Source organism: Pseudophryne corroboree, chromosome 2, assembly GCF_028390025.1.
Source record: "Pseudophryne corroboree isolate aPseCor3 chromosome 2, aPseCor3.hap2, whole genome shotgun sequence".
In the NCBI taxonomy this organism is placed as follows: domain Eukaryota; kingdom Metazoa; phylum Chordata; class Amphibia; order Anura; family Myobatrachidae; genus Pseudophryne; species Pseudophryne corroboree.
Genome location: NC_086445.1, coordinates 157,558,203 through 157,579,431, shown reverse-complemented (window position 1 = coordinate 157,579,431; position 21,229 = coordinate 157,558,203). Strand labels below are relative to the sequence as shown.

General features: G+C 46.5%; 1 protein-coding gene across 7 annotated transcripts in view; it reads left to right on the top strand.

Annotated features, from left to right (window-relative positions):
• PROSER1 (proline and serine rich 1) overlaps window positions 1-21,229 on the top strand; it is a 102,670-nt gene that overhangs the window by 53,085 nt on the left and 28,356 nt on the right. For all 7 annotated transcript variants that reach the window (XM_063951868.1, XM_063951873.1, XM_063951872.1 and 4 more), the window contains one exon: window positions 14,922-15,015. In XM_063951868.1, coding sequence (XP_063807938.1) covers window positions 14,922-15,015 — 94 coding nt within the window. The remainder of the gene's footprint in view (window positions 1-14,921; window positions 15,016-21,229) is intronic.

The window sequence follows — 21,229 nt, the reverse complement described above, 5'->3', positions numbered from 1 at the left end:
CCCTCACCCGGGGCAACCCCTGCAACTGCTCCTCCCCCACCCGCAGCGGCTCCAGACCACCACCCGCAGCATCCACGCACCCTCCCCCACCTGCGGCACCACTGCCGTGGCACCCCAGGATCCCATCCGCCTCTTCCCCGGGCCCCCTACTCCCCCAACCAAAGCACCTACTAGGTGATTCACCAGGCCCTGCGTGCGCTGTTCATGCCGTTGGAAGGGCCTTCCACCCCTTAACCATTGCACGCCCTTTGTCCGTGCAATATTTAACCACTCACACAATTATGATTGGATGTAATACTCCATTTAATAAAAATATTGCACGCCACAAGGGTGTGCAAGGGTTAAGGGGGCGTAGCCCCTTACGATGGTGTGAAGAGCGCCCGTAGGGCGCGATGAATCACCTAGTTTCTTTATAATTGCAAATGACTCTATTATCAAAGGAACGATGACAATAAACAAATAAGCCATTAGGTAGTCTGTTGTTTATGAACCTGACTGATATAATTGCAGTACACTCTATAGGGAATAGTTTGTTTGCTCCCTATGGCTTTACGCCTGTTAGGTAATGATCACTACAAGTGGGGGATAATTATTTCCGCTCATTCACACTTCCTGTCATGAGGATCTTGGGAGTATTATGCGTATCCCTTTAGCTTCCCTGCATTCCAGACACAATGCACATCCTATACCACTGTACACAGTACTGATGCTGTAGTATCTAATCTATCAGGTGTACACTGTGCATGCTTTGTACTGTAGTATGAGGGATTTGTGAAGTTCTTACTAGCAACAAATATTTTCTATGTGTAATTCTGCTAACAGAGGGTAATATATACAGATGGTGCCTCGCTCATCTAGGCTTCTCTGCTGCTGCACCTAGGTGCACCAAGGCTTATTAGCATAAGCCTTTCATCTATTGTTCTCAGCTGCAATACAATACAGAGAGAACAATAAAGTAGGGGATTAAGTCATTACAGCCCTGAGCCAACTGCCCTGGCTCAATTAATGCTATTAAAGGGATAGATGAGCAGGGCTCCATCTGTACACGAGACATCCTCTGCCTCCTCTTTACCTGCTCTCTGCTGTGTTTTTGGACCAGGCCAGAGTTTCATCATTCCCCATTTCCAGTGATGTCACTGGTTACGGAGTCTATATCAGGACAGGTGCATGGCTGCGTCATAGGGCTGTGGGGATACCTACATCTGCTGTGTGCAGAACTAGAATACCTCCCAACTCCTCAAACATCAGGACTGTCCAGCCAAAATCTAATTTCTCAATTATAAAGCTGTGTTTTGCACCATTCTTTAAACATGAAATTAATTTTTAGATTTGCTACCTATGGTTACGTATGTATTTACGGAAAGCTTCAGCTTCTGAGCAGTTTGTAGCTGACAATTTAAAGCCGTGTTCACAGTCTGTACATAGCACGCCGGGCTTTACACTGAATGCAAGCGCCACTTTTATATCAGCTTTGTAAAATTAGCATGTACTTTCTTTTACCATTATCTACACCTACTGTATACAGTATTATTGTTGAAATATAATAAATAGGAACTTGGTTATTCATACAGAATAATATTTCTGTAGCTTGCAGTATAAAATAGGTTTGTAAAAAGTCTTGATGGCTCTTAATGTTGTGTCCTAGCCCCTATGTTAAATATAATTTTTTAAATCCGTGCTCACATATTACCAAACTTACTGGACTTAGATAATGTCTAATGGATAATATTTCAGATATTTATATTTCTCTAACGTCCTAGTGGATGCTGGGACTCCGTCAGGACCATGGGGAATAGCGGGCTCCGCAGGAGACAGTGCACATCTAAAAAAGCTTTTAGGTCACATGGTGCGTACTGGCTCCTCCCCCTATGACCCTCCTCCAAGCCTCAGTTAGGTTTTTGTGCCCGTCCGAGAGGGTGCAATCTAGGTGGCTCTCCTAAAGAGCTGTTTAGAAAAGTTTTTTTTTAGGTTTCAATCTCAGTGATTCCTGCTGGCAACAGGATCACTGCATCGAGGGACTTAGGGGAGAGATTTCCAACTCACCTGCGTGCAGGATGGATTGGAGTCTTAGGCTACTGGACACTTAGCTCCAGAGGGAGTCGGAACACAGGTCAGCCTGGGGTTCGTCCCGGAGCCGCGCCGCCGATCCCCCTTACAGACGCTGAAGAGACGGCAGAACGGAGGTCCGGAAAGCAGGCGGCAGAAGACTCCTCAGTCTTCTTGAAGGTAGCGCACAGCACGGCAGCTGTGCGCCATTGTTGTCACACGGCTCACTGACTCAGTCACGGAGGGTGCAGGGCGCTGCTGGGGGCGCCCTGGGCAGCAATATAATTACCTTTAGTGGCAAAATAAATACATCACATATAGCCATTAAGGCTATATGTATGTATTTTAACCCAGGCCAGTTTCTTAAAAACCGGGGAAAAGCCCGCCGAAAAAGGGGCGGAGCTTATTCTCCTCAGCACTCAGCGCCATTTTCCTGCTCAGCTCCGCTGGTGAGGAAGGCTCCCAGGTCTCTCCCCTGCACTGCACTACAGAAACAGGGTAACAAAGAGAAGGGGGGCATAAATTGGCGATATTTATATATTAAGAGCGCATATATAGTAAACAACACCTTCTAGGGTTGTTTATATACATTTATAGCGCTTTTGGTGTGTGCTGGCAAACTCTCCCTCTGTCTCCCCAAAGGGCTAGGGGGTCCTGTCTTCGATTAGAGCATTCCCTGTGTGGCTGCTGTGTGTCGGTACGTGTGTGTCGACATGTATGAGGACGATGTTGGTGTGGAGGCAGAGCAATTGCCGATGATGGTAATGTCACCCCCTAGGGAGTCGACACCGGAATGGATGGCTTTAGTTATGGAATTACGTGATAATGTCAGCACATTACAAAAGTCAGTTGACGAAATAAGACGCCCGGCAAACCAGTTAGTACCGGTTCAGGCGTCTCAGACACCGTCAGGGGCTGTAAAACGTCCTTTACCTCAGTCAGTCGACACGGGTACCGACACAGATGAATCTAGTGTCGACGGTGAAGAAACAAACGTATTTTCCAATAGGGCCACACGTTATATGATCACGGCAATGAAGGAGGCTTTGCAGATCTCTGATACTGCTGGTACCTCAAAAAGGGGTATTATGTGGGGGGTGAAAAAACTACCTGTATTTTTTCCAGAATCCGAGGAATTGAATGACGTGTGTGATGAAGCGTGGGTTAACCCCGATAGAAAACTGCTAATTTCCAAGAAGTTATTGGCATTATACCCTTTCCCACCAGAGGTTAGGGCGCGCTGGGAAACACCCCCTAGGGTGGATAAGGCGCTCACACGTTTATCAAAGCAAGTGGCGTTGCCGTCTCCTGATACGGCCGCCCTCAAGGATCCAGCAGATAGGAGGCTGGAAACTACACTGAAGAGTATATACACACATACTGGTGTTATACTGCGACCGGCAATAGCCTCAGCCTGGATGTGCAGTGCTGGGGTAGTGTGGTTGGATTCTCTGACTGAAAATATTGATACCCTGGATAGGGACAGTATTTTATTGACTCTAGAGCAATTAAAGGATGCTTTCCTTTATATGCGAGATGCTCAGAGGGATGTTTGTACTCTAGCATCAAGAGTAAGCGCGATGTCCATATCTGCCAGAAGAAGTTTATGGACGCGACAGTGGTCAGGTGATGCGGATTCCAAGAGGCATATGGAAGTATTGCCATATAAAGGAGAGGAATTGTTTGGGGTCGGTCTTTCGGACCTGGTGGCCACGGCAACTGCCGGCAAATCCACTTTTTTACCTCAGACCCCCTCCCAACAGAAAAAGACACCGTCTTTTCAGCCGCAGTCCCTTCGCTCCTATAAAAAGCGACCAAAAGGACAGTCTTATCTGCCGCGAGGCAGAGGAAAGGGTAAGAAAGGGCAGCAAGCAGCCCCTGCCCAGGAACAGAAGCCCGCCCCGGCTTCTACAAAGCCATCAGCATGACGCTGGGGCTTTACAAGCGGACTCAGGAACGGTGGGGGGTCGACTCAAGATTTTCAGCAATCAATGGGTTCACTCACAAGTGGACCCGTGGGTCCTGCAGATAGTATCTCAGGGTTACATGCTGGAGTTCGAAAGGTCTCCCCCTCGCCGGTTCCTAAAGTCTGCTTTACCAACGTCTCCCTCAGAAAGGACGTCGGTTTTGGAAGCCATTCACAAGCTGTATTCTCAGCAGGTGATAGTCAAGGTACCCCTCCTACAACAGGGAAAGGGGTATTATTCCACACTATTTGTGGTACCGAAACCGGACGGTTCGGTAAGGCCTATTCTAAATCTGAAATCCTTGAACCTGTACATAAAGAAATTCAAGTTCAAGATGGAGTCACTCAGAGCAGTGATAGCGAATCTGGAAGAAGGAGACTTCATGGTGTCCTTGGACATAAAAGATGCTTATCTACATGTCCCGATTTACCCCTCACACCAAGGGTATCTCAGGTTCGTGATACAAGACTGTCATTATCAGTTTCAAACGCTGCCGTTTGGGTTGTCCACGGCCCCTCGGGTCTTTACCAAGGTAATGACCGAAATGATGGTTCTTCTACGAAGAAAAGGCGTATTAATTATCCCTTACTTGGACGATCTCCTGATAAGGGCAAAGTCCAGAGAACAGCTGGAAGTCGGTGTAGCGCTAACACAAGTAGTGCTTCAGCAACACGGGTGGATTCTAAATCTTCCAAAATCTCAATTGACCCCGACAACACATCTGCTGTTCCTGGGCATGATTCTGGACACGGTTCAGAAAAAGGTATTTCTCCCGGAAGAGAAAGCAAGGGAGTTATCCGAACTTGTCAAGAACCTCCTAAAACCAGGAACTGTGTCAGTACATCAATGCACAAGAGTCCTGGGAAAGATGGTGGCTTCGTACGAAGCGATTCCATTCGGCAGATTCCATGCACGAACATTTCAGTGGGATCTGCTGGACAAATGGTCCGGATCGCATCTGCACATGCATCAGCGGATAACACTGTCACCGAGAACAAGGTTGTCTCTCCTGTGGTGGTTGCAGACTGCCCATCTGTTAGTGGGCCGCAGATTCGGCATACAGGACTGGGTCCTGGTGACTACGGATGCCAGCCTACGAGGTTGGGGAGCAGTCACAAAGGGAAGAAACTTCCAGGGCGTGTGGTCAAACCTGGAGACGTCTCTTCACATAAATATACTGGAGCTAAGAGCGATCTACAATGCTCTAAGCCTGGCAAAATCGCTGCTTCAGGGTCAGCCGGTGTTGATCCAGTCAGACAACATCACGGCAGTCGCCCACGTAAACCGACAAGGCGGCACGAGAAGCAGGAGTGCAATGGCAGAAGCTGCAAGGATTCTGCGCTGGGCGGAGAATCATGTCGTAGCACTGTCAGCAGTGTTCATCCCGGGAGTGGACAACTGGGAAGCAGATTTCCTCAGCAGACACGACCTTCACCCGGGAGAGTGGGGACTTCATCCAGAAGTTTTCCACATGATTGTGAACCGTTGGGAAAAACCAAAGGTGGACATGATGGCGTCTCGCCTCAACAAAAAATTGGACAGGTATTGCGCCAGGTCAAGAGACCCTCAGGCAATAGCTGTGGACGCTCTGGTAACACCGTGGGTGTACCAGTCAGTGTATGTGTTCCCTCCTCTGCCTCTCATACCAAAGGTACTGAGAATTATACGGAAAAGAGGAGTAAGAACAATACTGGTAGCTCCGGACTGGCCAAGAAGAACTTGGTATCCGGAACTTCAAGAGATGCTCACGGAGGATCCGTGGCCTCTACCTCTAAGAAGGGATCTGCTTCAGCAGGGACCTTGTATGTTCCAAGACTTACCGCGGCTGCGTTTGACGGCATGGCGGTTGAACGCCGGATTCTAAAAGAGAAGGGCATTCCTGAGGAAGTTATTCCTACTTTAATTAAAGCCAGGAAAGAAGTGACCGCACAACATTATCACCGCATTTGGAGAAAATATGTTGCGTGGTGTGAGGCCAAGAAGGCTCCAACGGAAGAATTTCAATTGGGTCGATTCTTACATTTCCTGCAAGCAGGATTGTCTATGGGCCTCAAATTGGGGTCCATTAAAGTTCAAATTTCGGCCTTATCAATTTTCTTCCAGAAGGAATTGGCGTCAGTGCCTGAAGTACAAACTTTTGTCAAAGGTGTACTACATATACAACCCCCAATAGTGCCTCCAGTGGCACCGTGGGATTTGAACGTGGTTCTAAATTTTCTCAAATCTCATTGGTTTGAGCCTTTAAAATCGGTAGATTTAAAATACCTTACATGGAAGGTAACCATGCTGTTGGCCCTGGCTTCAGCCAGGAGAGTTTCGGAGTTGGCAGCTTTGTCATACAAAAGCCCATATCTGATATTCCATTCGGACAGGGCAGAATTGAGGACACGTCCTCAATTTCTCCCTAAGGTGGTTTCGGCATTTCACTTGAACCAGCCTATTGTGGTGCCTGCGGCTACTAGCGACTTGGAGGACTCCAAGTTACTGGACGTTGTCAGAGCATTAAAAATATATATTTCAAGGACAGCTGGAGTCAGAAAATCTGACTCGTTGTTTACATTGTATGCACCCAACAAGTTGGGTGCTCCTGCGTCTAAACAGACGATTGCACGTTGGATATGTAGTACAATCCAACTTGCACATTCTGTGGCAGGCCTGCCACAGCCTAAATCTGTAAAGGCCCATTCCACAAGGAAAGTGGGCTCATCCTGGGCGGCTGCCCGAGGAGTCTCGGCATTACAACTTTGCCGAGCAGCTACGTGGTCAGGGGAGAACACGTTTGTAAAATTTTACAAATTTGATACTCTGGCTAAAGAGGACCTGGAGTTCTCTCATTCGGTGCTGCAGAGTCATCCGCACTCTCCCGCCCGTTTGGGAGCTTTGGTATAATCCCCATGGTCCTGACGGAGTCCCAGCATCCACTAGGACGTTAGAGAAAATAAGAATTTACTTACCGATAATTCTATTTCTCATAGTCCGTAGTGGATGCTGGGCGCCCATCCCAAGTGCGGATTGTCTGCAATGCTTGTACATAGTTATTGTTACAAAAATCGGGTTATTACTGTTGTTGTGAGCCATCTGTTCAGAGGCTACTTCGTTTGTGTTATCATACTGTTAACTGGGTTCAGATCACAAGTTGTACGGTGTGATTGGTGTGGCTGGTATGAGTCTTACCCGGGATTCAAGATCCTTCCTTATTGTGTACGCTCGTCCGGGCACAGTACCTAACTGAGGCTTGGAGGAGGGTCATAGGGGGAGGAGCCAGTACGCACCATGTGACCTAAAAGCTTTTTTAGATGTGCCCTGTCTCCTGCGGAGCCCGCTATTCCCCATGGTCCTGACGGAGTCCCAGCATCCACTACGGACTATGAGAAATAGAATTATCGGTAAGTAAATTCTTATTTTATCATTGTGAGAAGCTATATGATTAACTGCACCACTTCTGCCATTCAATTGTTTTCTCTATCAACCAAAAGTAATGGTCTCTTGGAGGGATGTAGTCATTATGTCGACAGCTCAATATCAACAGTTATGTTTACATTGTTGAAATTGAGCATGTCAGCACCTATGGAATGTCAACAGGTAAAATGTTGATATTATGCAGGGACTGGATTATTACGGTTAGGCTGTGGCAGCATAGCCTTCGGGTTAGGCTATGGGAGATTAGGGTTAGGCACTAGGAGAGGGTTAGGCTACAGGAGGGACAATTAGGGCTGGGCACTAGAGGAAGGGTTAGGCGGTGGGTGGGGAGGTTAGAGTTGGGCACTAGGGTTAGTGTTAGGCTGTGGGTGGGGGTTAGGCATTAGGGGTAGGGTTAGGTGTTGGGAGGGAGACTAGGGTTAAGCACTAGAGGGAGGCTTAGGCTATGGAGGAGAGATTAGGGTTAGGCTGCAGGAGGGAGGTTACGGTTAGGCACTAGGAGGGGAGATTAGGGTTATATATTAGGGAGGATTATGGTTAGGCACAGGGATTTGAAATAGACTGTAGGAGGGGAGGTTAGGATTAATCACTACAGGGGAGTGTTAGGGTTAAAGTGCGGAGGAGAGATTAGGGTTGGGCTGTGGGATGGGAGGTTAGGTTTAGGCACTAGGGCAGGCATTCCCAACCACGGTCCTCAAGGCACACCAACAGTGCAGGTTTTAGTGATATCCAGGCTGCAGCATAGATGGTTAAATCAAAATAACTGAGCTACTAATTAAGTCACCTGTGCTGAAGCCTGGATATCACTAAAACCTGCACTGTTGGTGTGCCTTGAGGACCGTGGTTGGGAATGCCTGCACTAGGGGGATGTTAGGGTTAGACTGCGGGAGGGGAGGGTTCGGCTTTAGGATGGAGAGTTAGGATTTAGGTTGCTGGATTAGGAACTGGGGGGGTGGTTTGGGTTGGGCTTTGGAGGGAAGGTTAGGGAGTAGACTGCGGGATGGGAGGTTAGGGATATACTGCCCGCCAGAACTGCAGCATGATGAATCAGAGGTCATCAGGACGTCACTTCCAGACCTGGAAAACACCGCTGGAGCCACTGGACCTACGGTAGCCTACCAGGGACGTTTTGATATTATTCTAATCATATCAACATTTGATCAGTGTCGACATGAATGTTGACAAAATATACCACACCATCCCTGGGGTGTCACATAATAAATGTGAGTATTCAAATTAGGCAACCTGAATCTGTACCCTTTCCTCCCACACCCTGTCCTGCAGTCCAGCATATTCAGCCTTCACTCTGCCTACTTTCCTGCAGTAAATAATGCCTGCTGTCTCCATTTTGTGCATTTTCTATTGCTTTGTTTATTTGAACGCTATCTGTTATACCACAGGGACAGTTAATTGTTAGTTTTGCTGCTTTGCATAGCAATGAGAAAGTTGTCAATAACCTCCAGAGAATTCTGTTCTCTCTTCTCAGGAGAGCTGCATGTTTACCCTAATTATCATACCTCTGCTCTTGTGAACAGTGCTGCTATTTCATCCCTGATCAGTCACATTTAACATATAATAAATACATTTATAATATATAAGTTCAATAAAGCGGAAAATTAAATACAGGTAATAGGAAAATTATTGAAAAGTTTTGTTTCTAGACTAAAACATTCGCTATAGTTAATACATCTTTATAAAGTGATAAAAGTCTGCCTTTTACAATTGCTGTTGACTACAAACAAGCTGTCTAGAGACAACTCTGTTCAGTGAGGGTGTAGTATGTGTTGCCGGCGGTCGAGCTCCCGGCGACCAGCATGCCGGCGCCGGAATCCCAACCGCCGGCATGCCGACAGCTGGGCGAGCTCAAATGAGCTCGCTGTGCTCGCCACGCTGCGGGCACGGTGACGCGCTACGCTATCTATTCTCCCTCCACAGGGGTCGTGGACCCCCAAGAGGGAGATAAGTTGTCGGTATGCTGGCGGTTGGGATTCCGGCGCAGGTATGGTGGTCGTCGGGAGCCCGGCTGCCGGCAACCTGAAGACCACCCGTTCAGTGAGGTTGGTTTATTCTGTATGGTCAGGTTTTCTACTTATTCAATGTTGGTAACTAAAATAACACAAAGCAATACAACTCCAGCAACTAGGATCTCATCCAGAGCAGATCTGATGAGGCCATTACCCAGTAGCAATCTCTATATATGTACTTCATAACAAAACACATAAAGTAGCAAAATTCAAGGTAGCTGGTGTAATTCAACGTAAGTTTAAGGGGGTTATTCAGGTTTGTTAGTAAACCAAAAAAGCACGCTAATGGGCAAAACTATGTTGCACTGCAGGTGGGGCAGATGTAACGTGCAGAGAGATTTATATTTGGTTGGTTATATTGTTTCTGTGCAGAGTAAATACTGGCTGCTTAATATTTACACTGCAATTTAGATTTCAGTTTGAACACGCCCACCCAAATCTAACTCTATCTACATATGTTACATCTGCCCCACCTGCAGTGCAACATAGTATTGCCCATTAGCGTGATTTTTTGTTTTACTATCAAACCTCAATAACTTAGGTTTTTTGTTTTGGTCTTTAAATAGCATATTAATTACTGTACCATTTAAGCATGCAGTATTCTTAGCTGTCCTACAGATCATTATCTCCTTTTTAAAATTTCTCTGGAGTAATCAAACTATTGCTGTCTTTCTGCTCACTATTATCTATAGTTGCCACAGTAATCACATGGGATTGCACAGAATTATTAATCAATAATAGAAGCCTGAAGAAACCAGTAAAGCAAGATTAGTAAATAGCCAGATTCTTCTTATAACTTGCCAAAGTGATTTATGTTATACTAGCTGTTCTACCCATTCTTCACACAGGAGTTTCTGATTTTCACGGTTGTAAATATAAAGGAGTGTTAAAAATTTGGTAAATATATAGAGATGTAAATTTGAGACGTCTTAATTTAAGTAAATATTAATCCATGGTTCTTGGCGTTACCTGAGGAGCACCCGTAGCCAAGACGATAAAAAATGACAGGACCATTTTTATAGTTTATTAGATTCTACCCACTGGAGGTGCAATCCAAATTTTGATCTGATTGTTCATTTGGGCGTTATCGTTTACGCAGTGCAAGCCACGCATCGGTAATGACATAATTATGTCAACCCCCTTTTCATCCCCCTAGGGGAGGTTTATCAAATTTGTAGTTGCGTAGTTCTCCTATTTCCCACTTGCAGTATACCTACGTTAAATGTCAGCCTCCTAACATATCAGGAAGTAAGAGAATTAGTGATGAGTCAGTCAGTGAGTGAGGGCTTTTTGCATTATATATATATATATATATATATTGTAGATTAAACAAAAAACACCTCATTTCATTGGACTGCTGCTTTAAATCCTGGCTTTACTTTACTCTTAAAATGACTTTTATAGTTGTATCATGTGATTGTACCCGCTGGTGTCCATGGTAAGCACGGCTAGTGAATGTACTCACAGTTATTGAGTATGCACATGCTGAAAGATAGACGGGAACGGAATGGCACCAGGCCTGAAGGATGAGGCATTTGTTCCTCAATAAGTTACTGCCAATTAAACTTTTATATTACACTGGATAATGTATGTTAATCAAACTGGCAAGTAACAGTTTTGTAAGCCATATCTAAGTTTCTACATATATGCATACAAAAGGAAAAAAGTGCCAGTTTGTATATGTGGGCAGATGAAATTTAGTTCCAATAGTTTATTACTATAAAATATTTCTGCATATTATTGTTATTATTATTATTATTATTATTATTATTCATGTATTATTCTCCAGACTTTTTGGAATGTTCAGCTGGCCCTGAATTAGAAATTGGATTGTAAATTGTAATTTTTTTTTTTTTTAAATTCAATAGTTTTTTATTGGTTTTTACAATGTTTTAACATTTAAACATTGCCTAGGGCAAGCATAACATACTTACAACAGCTAGACTATAACACTTAAACCAGTAACAACAACATGCTACGGTATTGCAGAGAGAGCATAGTGTGATGTGGTATTAAATATCTCATTCAGAATCATAAATAGCAATAGAGCAGTGGTGATCCAGAATTCCTATATATTAGACCCACATTGTATTATCTTTTATCACGATATCATCGTGCCTTTGGATCCGGCCGGCCACGGGCCACTCACCCCAGAGAACTCACACAAAGACCACTCATATCGGGCAGTTAAATAGATCTAGGGTTCAGCAGTATTCATCCTTGAAGCGAAATAGCGAGAGCTCATCCACCTTCCCCATATAGCAATAAACTTTTTTTCCGCATTCCTGGCCAGATATACGAATTTTTCATGTGCAACAGTAGTATTAACCAGAGCAATCCAGGATTGTGGCGCCGGGGCTTCATTAGCCATCCATAATCTGGCTATGCAAACCTTGGCCAGAGCACTGAGGTTTATAACATATCGTCGACTGGGCGGGTCTAGAGTTTCCTCATCTATAGTTGCCAATATGCAAGAGATAGGTGTAAGTACGGTAGAGGGGATACCCGTAACAACTATGGCACGTATAACCTCCTCCCAAAACTTCGACACCAGAGGGCATATCCATATCATATGCCAAAAGTCTGCTCCCATAGTGCCGCATTTGGGACATTTTGAGCTGTGGGATCCCCCTATATGTGACAATCGCAGAGGTGACATATATATACCCTGTGCAGCACGAACAACTGAATTTGTTGATATCGGACAGATGATGTTGAAAGCCGGCTCGATCCCAGGGCACCCTCCCATATCTCATCCGACACTGGACCTAGGTCAGATTCCCACTTGGTCTTAAGGGAGCTAAGGGGGTCTATATGATGCATTTGAAGTAACCGGCCATATATTTTGGATACTAAGTGACCGGGTCCCACTGTCTGCAACAGCAATTTGACCGGAGAATCAGTAAGCGCCGGCGGGCCATCGGGGAATTGGGCAGACACCGCATGTCTCAATTGAAGGAAGCGATAAAAATACGCTGAGGGGACGTTAAATTCCTGTTGAATCTGCTGGAAAGATCTAAAAAACCCATCAATATACAAGTGTCCCAGTGAAGTCACCCCCCATGGTTCCCACACCTCCCTGACTTGAAGCTGACACAACTCTGGCAATCCATATTTATTGTCCAGGGGAGTGTCAGGGTCAATGCCCTGTCCTTGCAATATCCGATGCGCCAGTCTCCAAACAGTAATATATTGTTTAAAGAGTGGTAGTGTCGATACTTTGACACTTCCACAGAGAAGCAGTCTCAGTGGTGAACCACCTGGGTATTCCTGCAATACCAGCTGAGAATGCAAACTTGAAGTGTCAGATTCGTTAACCCATTCCCATAGATGTGCTAGTTGTGCTGCAAAATAATAAAGACGAAAGTTGGGAAGAGCCAGCCCCCCTGAGGTTTTGGGCCTAGTCAGAGTATTAAGTTTCAACCGTGCCCGTTTACTAGCCCAAACCAGAGAGGACATCAAGCCATCTATCTGTTTGAAAGTTTTCTGGGGTATGTATATTGGGGATTGTTGAAGTATGTATAGGAGTTTGGGTTGAAAAACCATTTTTACCAGATTAACCCTCCCTGTAGCCGTCAGGGGCAATTTCCCCCAGACCTTCACCTTATTGCGAAGGTAAGATATTTGCGGTGTAATATTAAGGGAAGTAAATTTATGAGGGTCATTGGATACCCATATGCCCAGATACTTAAAGGAATTCACCCATCTTAGCGGGAGAACAACCAATGGGAAGGCAGGGACCTCACCTTGAAGCGGAATAATGGAGGATTTCTCCCAATTGATCAGGAGCCCTGAGTAACATCCGAACTTATTAATAATATCTAAAATCTTAGGCATAGACTCAGCATAGCGATCCACAAATAGCAGGATATCATCGGCATAAAGAGCTATTTTCTCCTCCCTGGTGCCCACGGTGTATCCAATAATCTCAGGGTTCGCTCGCAGAAGACATGCAAGGGGTTCAATGGCTATAGCAAACAGGGTAGGGGACAATGGGCATCCCTGACGAGTGCCTCTGGACAACGGAAAGGAATGTGACACAAAGCCATTCACCGTCACTCTAGCCAGGGGAGAGGAATACATCAGGCGGACAAATTTGATAAAGTTAGGGCCTATACCAAACTTGCGCATGACCCTCCACAAGTACTCCCACTCCACGGAGTCAAAGGCCTTAGCGGCGTCTAGTGATACTACTATGGATGAGGGTGCCTCACGGGGGACCTGTAGATGGGTAAATAATCGTCTGAGATTAATGGATGTTGATTTATTGGGCATAAATCCCGTCTGATCTGGGTGTATGATCTGTGTAATTACCTTATTTAATCTACATGCCAGGATTTTGGCCAGAATTTTGATATCGGTCGGTAGAAGGGAGATAGGTCTATAAGAATCAACCTTCCTATGGTCCTTATCGGGCTTCGGAAGGACAATAATCAATGCCTCCGCCATAGATAATGGGAGGGATTCCTGTGTGAATATTTGACTATATAGCTCAAGCAATTGGGGGACAAAAAAATCTATATGGCGCCTATATAGCTCAGACGGTATGCCATCGGGCCCTGAAGCCTTCCCATTGGGGGCAGCACTGATCGCATCCGCAATCTCCTCCGGCGAAATAGGTGCCTCGAGGAAGTCATGCGCCTCACCAGTCAGCAAGGGAAGCTGTATAGTCTGTAAATATTCGTCTAATTGCATCGGGGTACAGTCCAGTTTAGAGCTATATAAACGTCTATAGTACGACACGAATTCCGACGCAATCTGTGGGGTCTGCACTACAGTGGTACCGTCTGAGGCCTCTATTTCAACCACGGTATTAGCGGATCTCTCACCTCGTGCCAAAGAGGCTAAATATGATCCCGGCCTATCCCCGGAGGCGTAGAAGGTGTGAGAGGAGAAGAGGAGTCTATGCTGAGTCTTTTCCATTAGACATTCCTTCCATTCCCCCTGCGCTGTCAACCATGCAGATTTGGAACTATCCAAGCAATCCTGTAAGTATTTTACCTCTGCAGCAACACTCAAGGTCTCTAGCTCGGACTCCCGGTGCCTGAAAAAGGTTTTTAAATTAGCCACTCGTTTAATTAGGGTTCCCCGCAAAAAGGCCTTGAACGCATCCCATAAATTAGAGATAGGTTGCCCAGCCTTATTTATCTCAAAAAATTCCCGCCACGCAGTCACCAAATCGGAGCCATCTCCCATATGTACTAGCCAAAACGGGTTAAACTTCCACACTGCCTGGCCTCTAGAGCAGCCAAAGTCCAGGGTCAATGTTAAAGGGGAGTGGTCCGATATACCCCTAGTCTCATATTTGCTATCCTGGACCCTAGGAATCAGATCGTTCGAGAGAAGGGCCAGGTCAATCCTAGAGAACGAGGAGTGGGAATGTGAGAAGCATGAATATTGTTTAGCAGATGGATGTCTCAGTCTCCGTAAATTGTAATTTTTTTGATCGTTTTTTTATTTTCAGAAATATACTTGATGCTTCGAATTATCGACCAGTTGAAGAGCTGTTCAAAATCAACCTGACTGAGAAAAAACGTTGCAGAAGAATTCTAGAACAGGTAATTATTTCCAGCACTTGATAAAGAATATTTAGCTTGGTTTGTGTTGAGTTCGTATAACGCAAATTAAGCATAGCTTCCAACATTGGTAGTCTCATATTTAGGGGTGGGGTGGGGGCATGATCACGGCTCTGATGATCAATTGGCTATGTCTCCAGTTGCCTTTTTTTTTTTTTTTTATGCATGGTGTGAAGACACCTGCCTCCATAGTTACTAGGAAGTTTTTGTTCTAGGCCATAAAACATCCTCCAAAGTATGTCCAAGAGATATCAGTGCATATTGGGATTATCCCAAGGAAACTTGATGTGTTTCATCAGTTAATTACTTTCTCCTCATTTGGCTTGGTGCTCAAAACTACAGCTAACACTTTATATGAAATACCTAAATCCCCAAATTTCTGGATTATAGATATGCCATACCTGTATATATCATTGCTTATTTGATAAATGGTCTAGCAGCTTTACAAGGGGGCAGCACACATTGAAAAAGGCTAAAATAACAGATAGTGGTATGCTGCGTAATGTATGAAAGAAATGGTTTTACAACTTGAGACACAATCACCTAAACCTGAACATAGCTTGTATTGTTTATACACAATAAAGTCCTATGCCGGTCGTAACAGGTTTTAGAACTGCCCTTGAAAAAACCCCTCTGCTGTACCTTCTGTGGTATGGCAGGAACTGCAGGGAGCAGGGAAGGACTGGGGCTCCAAATTGGCCCAGGGCATTTGTGAGCGCACGCATGCTTCGGGGGCTGGGGTGTGCCATGTGTCAGGAAGTGTGGACTAGCGGCATGCCCCCATTTCCATGGAGAAGCATGTATCGGGCGGTGGAGACGGCTGAACCAGAGAGCCAGAGGCTGCGCTGCCTTCCCAGCTCTCTGTGGGATTGGACCGGTCCACCAGCCCATCGGCCATTCTGGCATATGCCAGAAGTGCCAGATGGGCAATCCGGCCCTGGCAGGGAGTGCACGTGGTTGAATGAGCTGAAACATTATTTGGAAGTATCTCATTTACTTAAATCTTATTCATAGATTACCACTCAGTTTAGCCTAATTTATGCCTTGCAGTATAGCTATAACTTGTGTTTGTTAATGTTTTTTTCTCTGACGTCCTAGTGGATGCTGGGAACTCCGTAAGGACCATGGGGAATAGCGGCTCCGCAGGAGACTGGGCACAACTAAAAGAAAGCTTTTAGACTACCTGGTGTGCACTGGCTCCTCCCACCATGACCCTCCTCCAAGCCTCAGTTAGATCTTTGTGCCCGGCCGAGCTGGATGCACACTAGGGGCTCTCCTGAGCTCTTAGAAAGAAAGTATATTTTAGGTTTTTTATTTTACAGTGAGACCTGCTGGCAACAGGCTCACTGCAACGAGGGACTAAGGGGAGAAGAAGCGAACCTACCTGCTTGCAGCTAGCTTGGGCTTCTTAGGCTACTGGACACCATTAGCTCCAGAGGGATCGACCGCATGGAACTGGCCTTGGTGTTCGGTCCCGGAGCCGCGCCGCCGTCCCCCTTACAGAGCCAGAAGCAAGAAGAAGTCCGGAAAATCGGCGGCATGAAGACTTCTGTCTTCACCAAGGTAGCGCACAGCACTGCAGCTGTGCGCCATTGCTCCTCATACACACTTCACACTCCGGTCACTGAGGGTGCAGGGCGCTGGGGGGGGGGCGCCCTGAGCAGCAATAAAAACACCTTGGCTGGCAAAACAATCACAATATATAGCCCCAGAGGCTATATATGTGATAATTACCCCTGCCAGAATCCATAAAAAAGCGGGAGAAAAGTCAGCGAAAAAGGGGCGGAGCTATCTCCCTCAACACACTGGCGCCATTTTCTCTTCACAGTGCAGCTGGAAGACAGCTCCCCAGGCTCTCCCCTGTAGTTTGCAGGCATATACACAATCCACTAGGAACATCCGTTACATGATCCCGGCAATAAAAAATGTGTTACACATTTCTGACATTAACCCATGTACCACTAAAAAAGGGTTTTATGTGTGGGGAGAAAAAGCAGGCAGTGTTTTGTTCCCCCATCAAATGAGTGAATGAAGTGTGAAAAAGCGTGGGTTCCCCCGATAAGAAACTGGTAATTTCTAAAAAGTTACTGATGGCGTACCCTTTCCCGCCAGAGGATAAGTTACGCTGGGTGATATCCCCTAGGGTGGATAAGGCGCTCACACGTTTGTCAAAAAAGGTGGCACTGCCGTCTTAGGATACGGCCACTTTGAAGGTACCTGCTGATAAAAAGCAGGAGGCTATCCTGAAGTCTGTATTTACACACTCAGGTACTAGACTGAGACCTGCAGATAGTGCTGCTGCAGCGTGGTCTGTGACCCTGTCACACAGGGATACTATTTTGCGAACATAAGAGCATATTAAAGACGTCGTCTTATATATGAGGGATGCACAGAGGGATATTTTGCCGGTTGGCATCCAGAATTAATGCAATGTCCATTCTGTCAGGAGGGTATTAGAGACCCGACACTGGACAGGTGATGCTGACTTGAAAAGGCACATAGAGCCTTATAAGGGTGAGGAATTGTTTGGGGATGGTCTCTGGGACCTCGTATCCACAGCAACAGCTGGGAAGGAAAAATTTTACCTCAGGTTTCCTCACAGCCTAAGAAAGCACTGTATTATCAGGTACAGTCCTTTCGGCTTCAGAAAAGCAAGCGGGTCAAAGGCGCTTCTTTTCTGCACAGAGACGAGGGAAGAGGGAAAAAGCTGCACCAGTCAGCCAGTTCCCAGAATCAAAATTCTTCCCCCGCTTCCTCTGAGTCCACCGCATGACGCGGGGGCTCCACAAGCGTAGCCAGTTACGGTGGGGGGCCGCCTCAAAAATTTCAGCGATCAGTGGGCTCGCTCACAGGTGGATCCCTGGATCCTTCAAGTAGTATCTCAGGGGTACAAGCTGGAATTCGAGGCGTCTCCCCCCCCGCCGTTTCCTCAAATCTGCCTTGCCAACAACTCCCTCAGGCAGGGAGGCTGTGCTAGAGGCAATTCACAAGCTGTATTCCCAGCATGTGATAGTCAAGGTGCCCCTACTTCAACAAGGACGGGGTTACTATTCCACACTGTTTGTGGTACCGAAACCGGACGGTTCGGTGAGACCCATGTTAAATTTGAAATCCTTGAACACATACATAAAAAAATTCAAGTTCAAGATGGAATCGCTCAGGGCGGTTATTGCAAGCCTGGAGGAGGGGGATTACATGGTATCCCTGGACATCAAGGATGCTTACCTACATGTCCCCATTTACCATCCTCACCAGGAGTACCTCAGATTTGTGGTACAGGATTGCCATTACCAATTCCAAACACTGCCGTTTGGACTGTCCACGGCACCGAGGGTCTTTACCAAGGTAATGGCAGAAATGATGATTCTCCTTCGAAAAAAGGGAGTTTTAATTATCCCGTACTTGGACGATCTCCTTATAAAGGCAAGGTCCAAGGAGCAGTTGTTGGTCGGAGTAGCACTATCTCGGGAAGTGCTACAACAGCACGGATGGATTCTATACATTCCAAAGTCACAGCTGGTTCCTACCACACGCCTACTGTTCCTGGGGATGGTTCTGGACACAGAACAGAAAAAAAGTATTTCTCCCGCAGGAGAAAGCCAAGGAGCTGTCATCTCTAGTCAGAGACCTCCTGAAACCAAAACAGGTATCGGTGCATCACTGCACACGAGTCCTGGGAAAAATGATAGCTTCTTACGAAGCAGAATTCCATTCGGCAGGTTCCATGCAAGAACCTTTCAGTGGGACCTCTTGGACAAGTGGTCGGGATCGCATCTTCAGATGCATCGGCTGATAACCCTGTCTCCGAGGACCAGGGTATCTCTACTGTGGTGGCTGCAGAGTGCTCATCTTCAAGAGGGCCGCAGATTCGGCATACAGGACTGGGTCCTGGTAACCACGGATGCCAGCCTTCGAGGCTGGGGGGCAGTCACACAGGGAAGAAATTTCCAAGGACTTTGGTCAAGTCAGGAGTCGTCCCTACACATAAATATTCTGGAACTGAGGGCCATTTACAATGCCCTAAGTCTGGCAAGGCTTCTGCTTCAAAACCAGCCGGTACTGATCCAATCAGACAACATCACGGCAGTCGCCCATGTAAACCGACAGGGCGGCACAAGAAGCAGGATGGCGATGGCAGAAGCCACAAGGATTCTCCGATGGGCGGAAAATCACGTCTTAGCACTGTCAGCAGTCTTCATTCCGGGAGTGGTCAACTGGGAAGCAGACTTCCTCAGCAGACACGACCTACACCCGGGAGAGTGGGGACTTCATCCAGAAGTCTTCCAGCTGTTGGTAAACTGTTGGGAAAGGCCACAGGTGGACATGATGGCGTCCCGCCTAAACAAAAAACTAGATATTGCGCCAGGTCAAGGGACCCTCAGGCGATAGCGGTGGACGCTCTAGTGACACCGTGGGTGTACCAGTCGGTTTATGTATTCCCTCCTCTGCCTCTCATACCAAAGGTACTGAGAATAATAAGAAGACGAGGAGTAAGAACGATACTCATGGTTCCGGATGGGCCAAGAAGAGCTTGATACCCAGAACTTCAAGAAATGATATCAGAGGACCCATGGCCTCTACCGCTCAGACAGGATCTGTTACTGCAGGGGCCCTGTCTGTTCCAAGACTTACCGCGGCTGCGTTTGACGGCATGGCGGTTGAATTCCGGATCCTAAAGGAAAAGGGCATTCCGGAGGAAGTCATTCCTACGCTGATAAAAGCCAGGAAAGAAGTAACCGCAAACCATTATCACCGTATTTGGCAAAAATATGTTGCGTGGTGTGAGGCCAAGAAGGCCCCAACAGAGGAATTTCAGCTGGGTCGTTTTCTGCACTTCCTACAGTCAGGAGTGACTATGGGCCTAAACTTGGGTTCCATTAAGGTCCAGATTTCGGCTCTCTCGATTTTCTTCCAGAAAGAACTGGCTTCACTGCCTGGAGTTCAGACATTTGTAAAGGGAGTGCTACATATTCAGCCCCCTTTTGTGCCTCCTGTGGCACCTTGGGATCTCAACGTGGTGTTGAGTTTCCTAAAATCACATTGGTTTGAGCCACTTAAAACTGTGGATTTGAAATATCTCACGTGGAAAGTGGTCATGTTATTGGCCTTGGCTTCGGCCAGGCGTGTGTCAGAATTGGCGGCTTTGTCATGTAAAAGCCCTTATCTGATTTTCCATATGGATAGGGCAGAATTGAGGACTCGTCCCCAGTTTCTCCCTAAGGTGGTATCAGCTTTTCACTTGAACCAACCTATTGTAGTGCCTGCGGCTACTAGGGACTTGGAAGATTCCAAGTTACTGGACGTAGTCAGGGCCTTAAAAAAAATTTATATTTCCAGGACGGCTGGAGTCAGGAAAATTGACTCGCTTTTTATTCTGTAGGCACCCAACAAAATAGGTGCTCCTGCTTCTAAGCAGACTATTGCTCGCTGAATTTGTAGCACAATTCAGCTGGAACATTCTGCGGCTGGATTGCCGCATCCTAAATCAGTAAAAGCCCATTCCACGAGGAAAGTGGGCTCATCTTGGGCGGCTGCCCGAGGGGTCTCGGCTTTACAACTTTGCCGAGCTGCAACTTGGTCAGGGGCAAACACGTTTGCAAAATTCTACAAATTTGATACCCTGGCTGAGAAGGACCTTGAGTTCTCTCATTCGGTGCTGCAGAGTCATCCGCACTCTCCCGCCCGTTTGGGAGCTTTGGTATAATCCCCATGGTCCTTACGGAGTTCCCAGCATCCACTAGGACGTCAGAGAAAATAAGATTTTACTCACCGGTAAATCTATTTCTCGTAGTCCGTAGTGGATGCTGGGCGCCCATCCCAAGTGCGGATTGTCTGCAATACTTGTATGTAGTTATTGCCTAACTAAGGGTTATTGTTGAGCCATCTGTTGAGAGGCTCAGTTATATTTCATACTGTTAACTGGGTATAGTATCATAAGTTATACGGTGTGATTGGTGTGGCTGGTATGAGTCTTACCCGGGATTCAAAATCCTTCCTTATTGTGTCAGCTCTTCCGGGCACAGTATCCTAACTGAGGCTTGGAGGAGGGTCATGGTGGGAGGAGCCAGTGCACACCAGGTAGTCTAAAAGCTTTCTTTTAGTTGTGCCCAGTCTCCTGCGGAGCCGCTATTCCCCATGGTCCTTACGGAGTTCCCAGCATCCACTACGGACTACGAGAAATAGATTTACCGGTGAG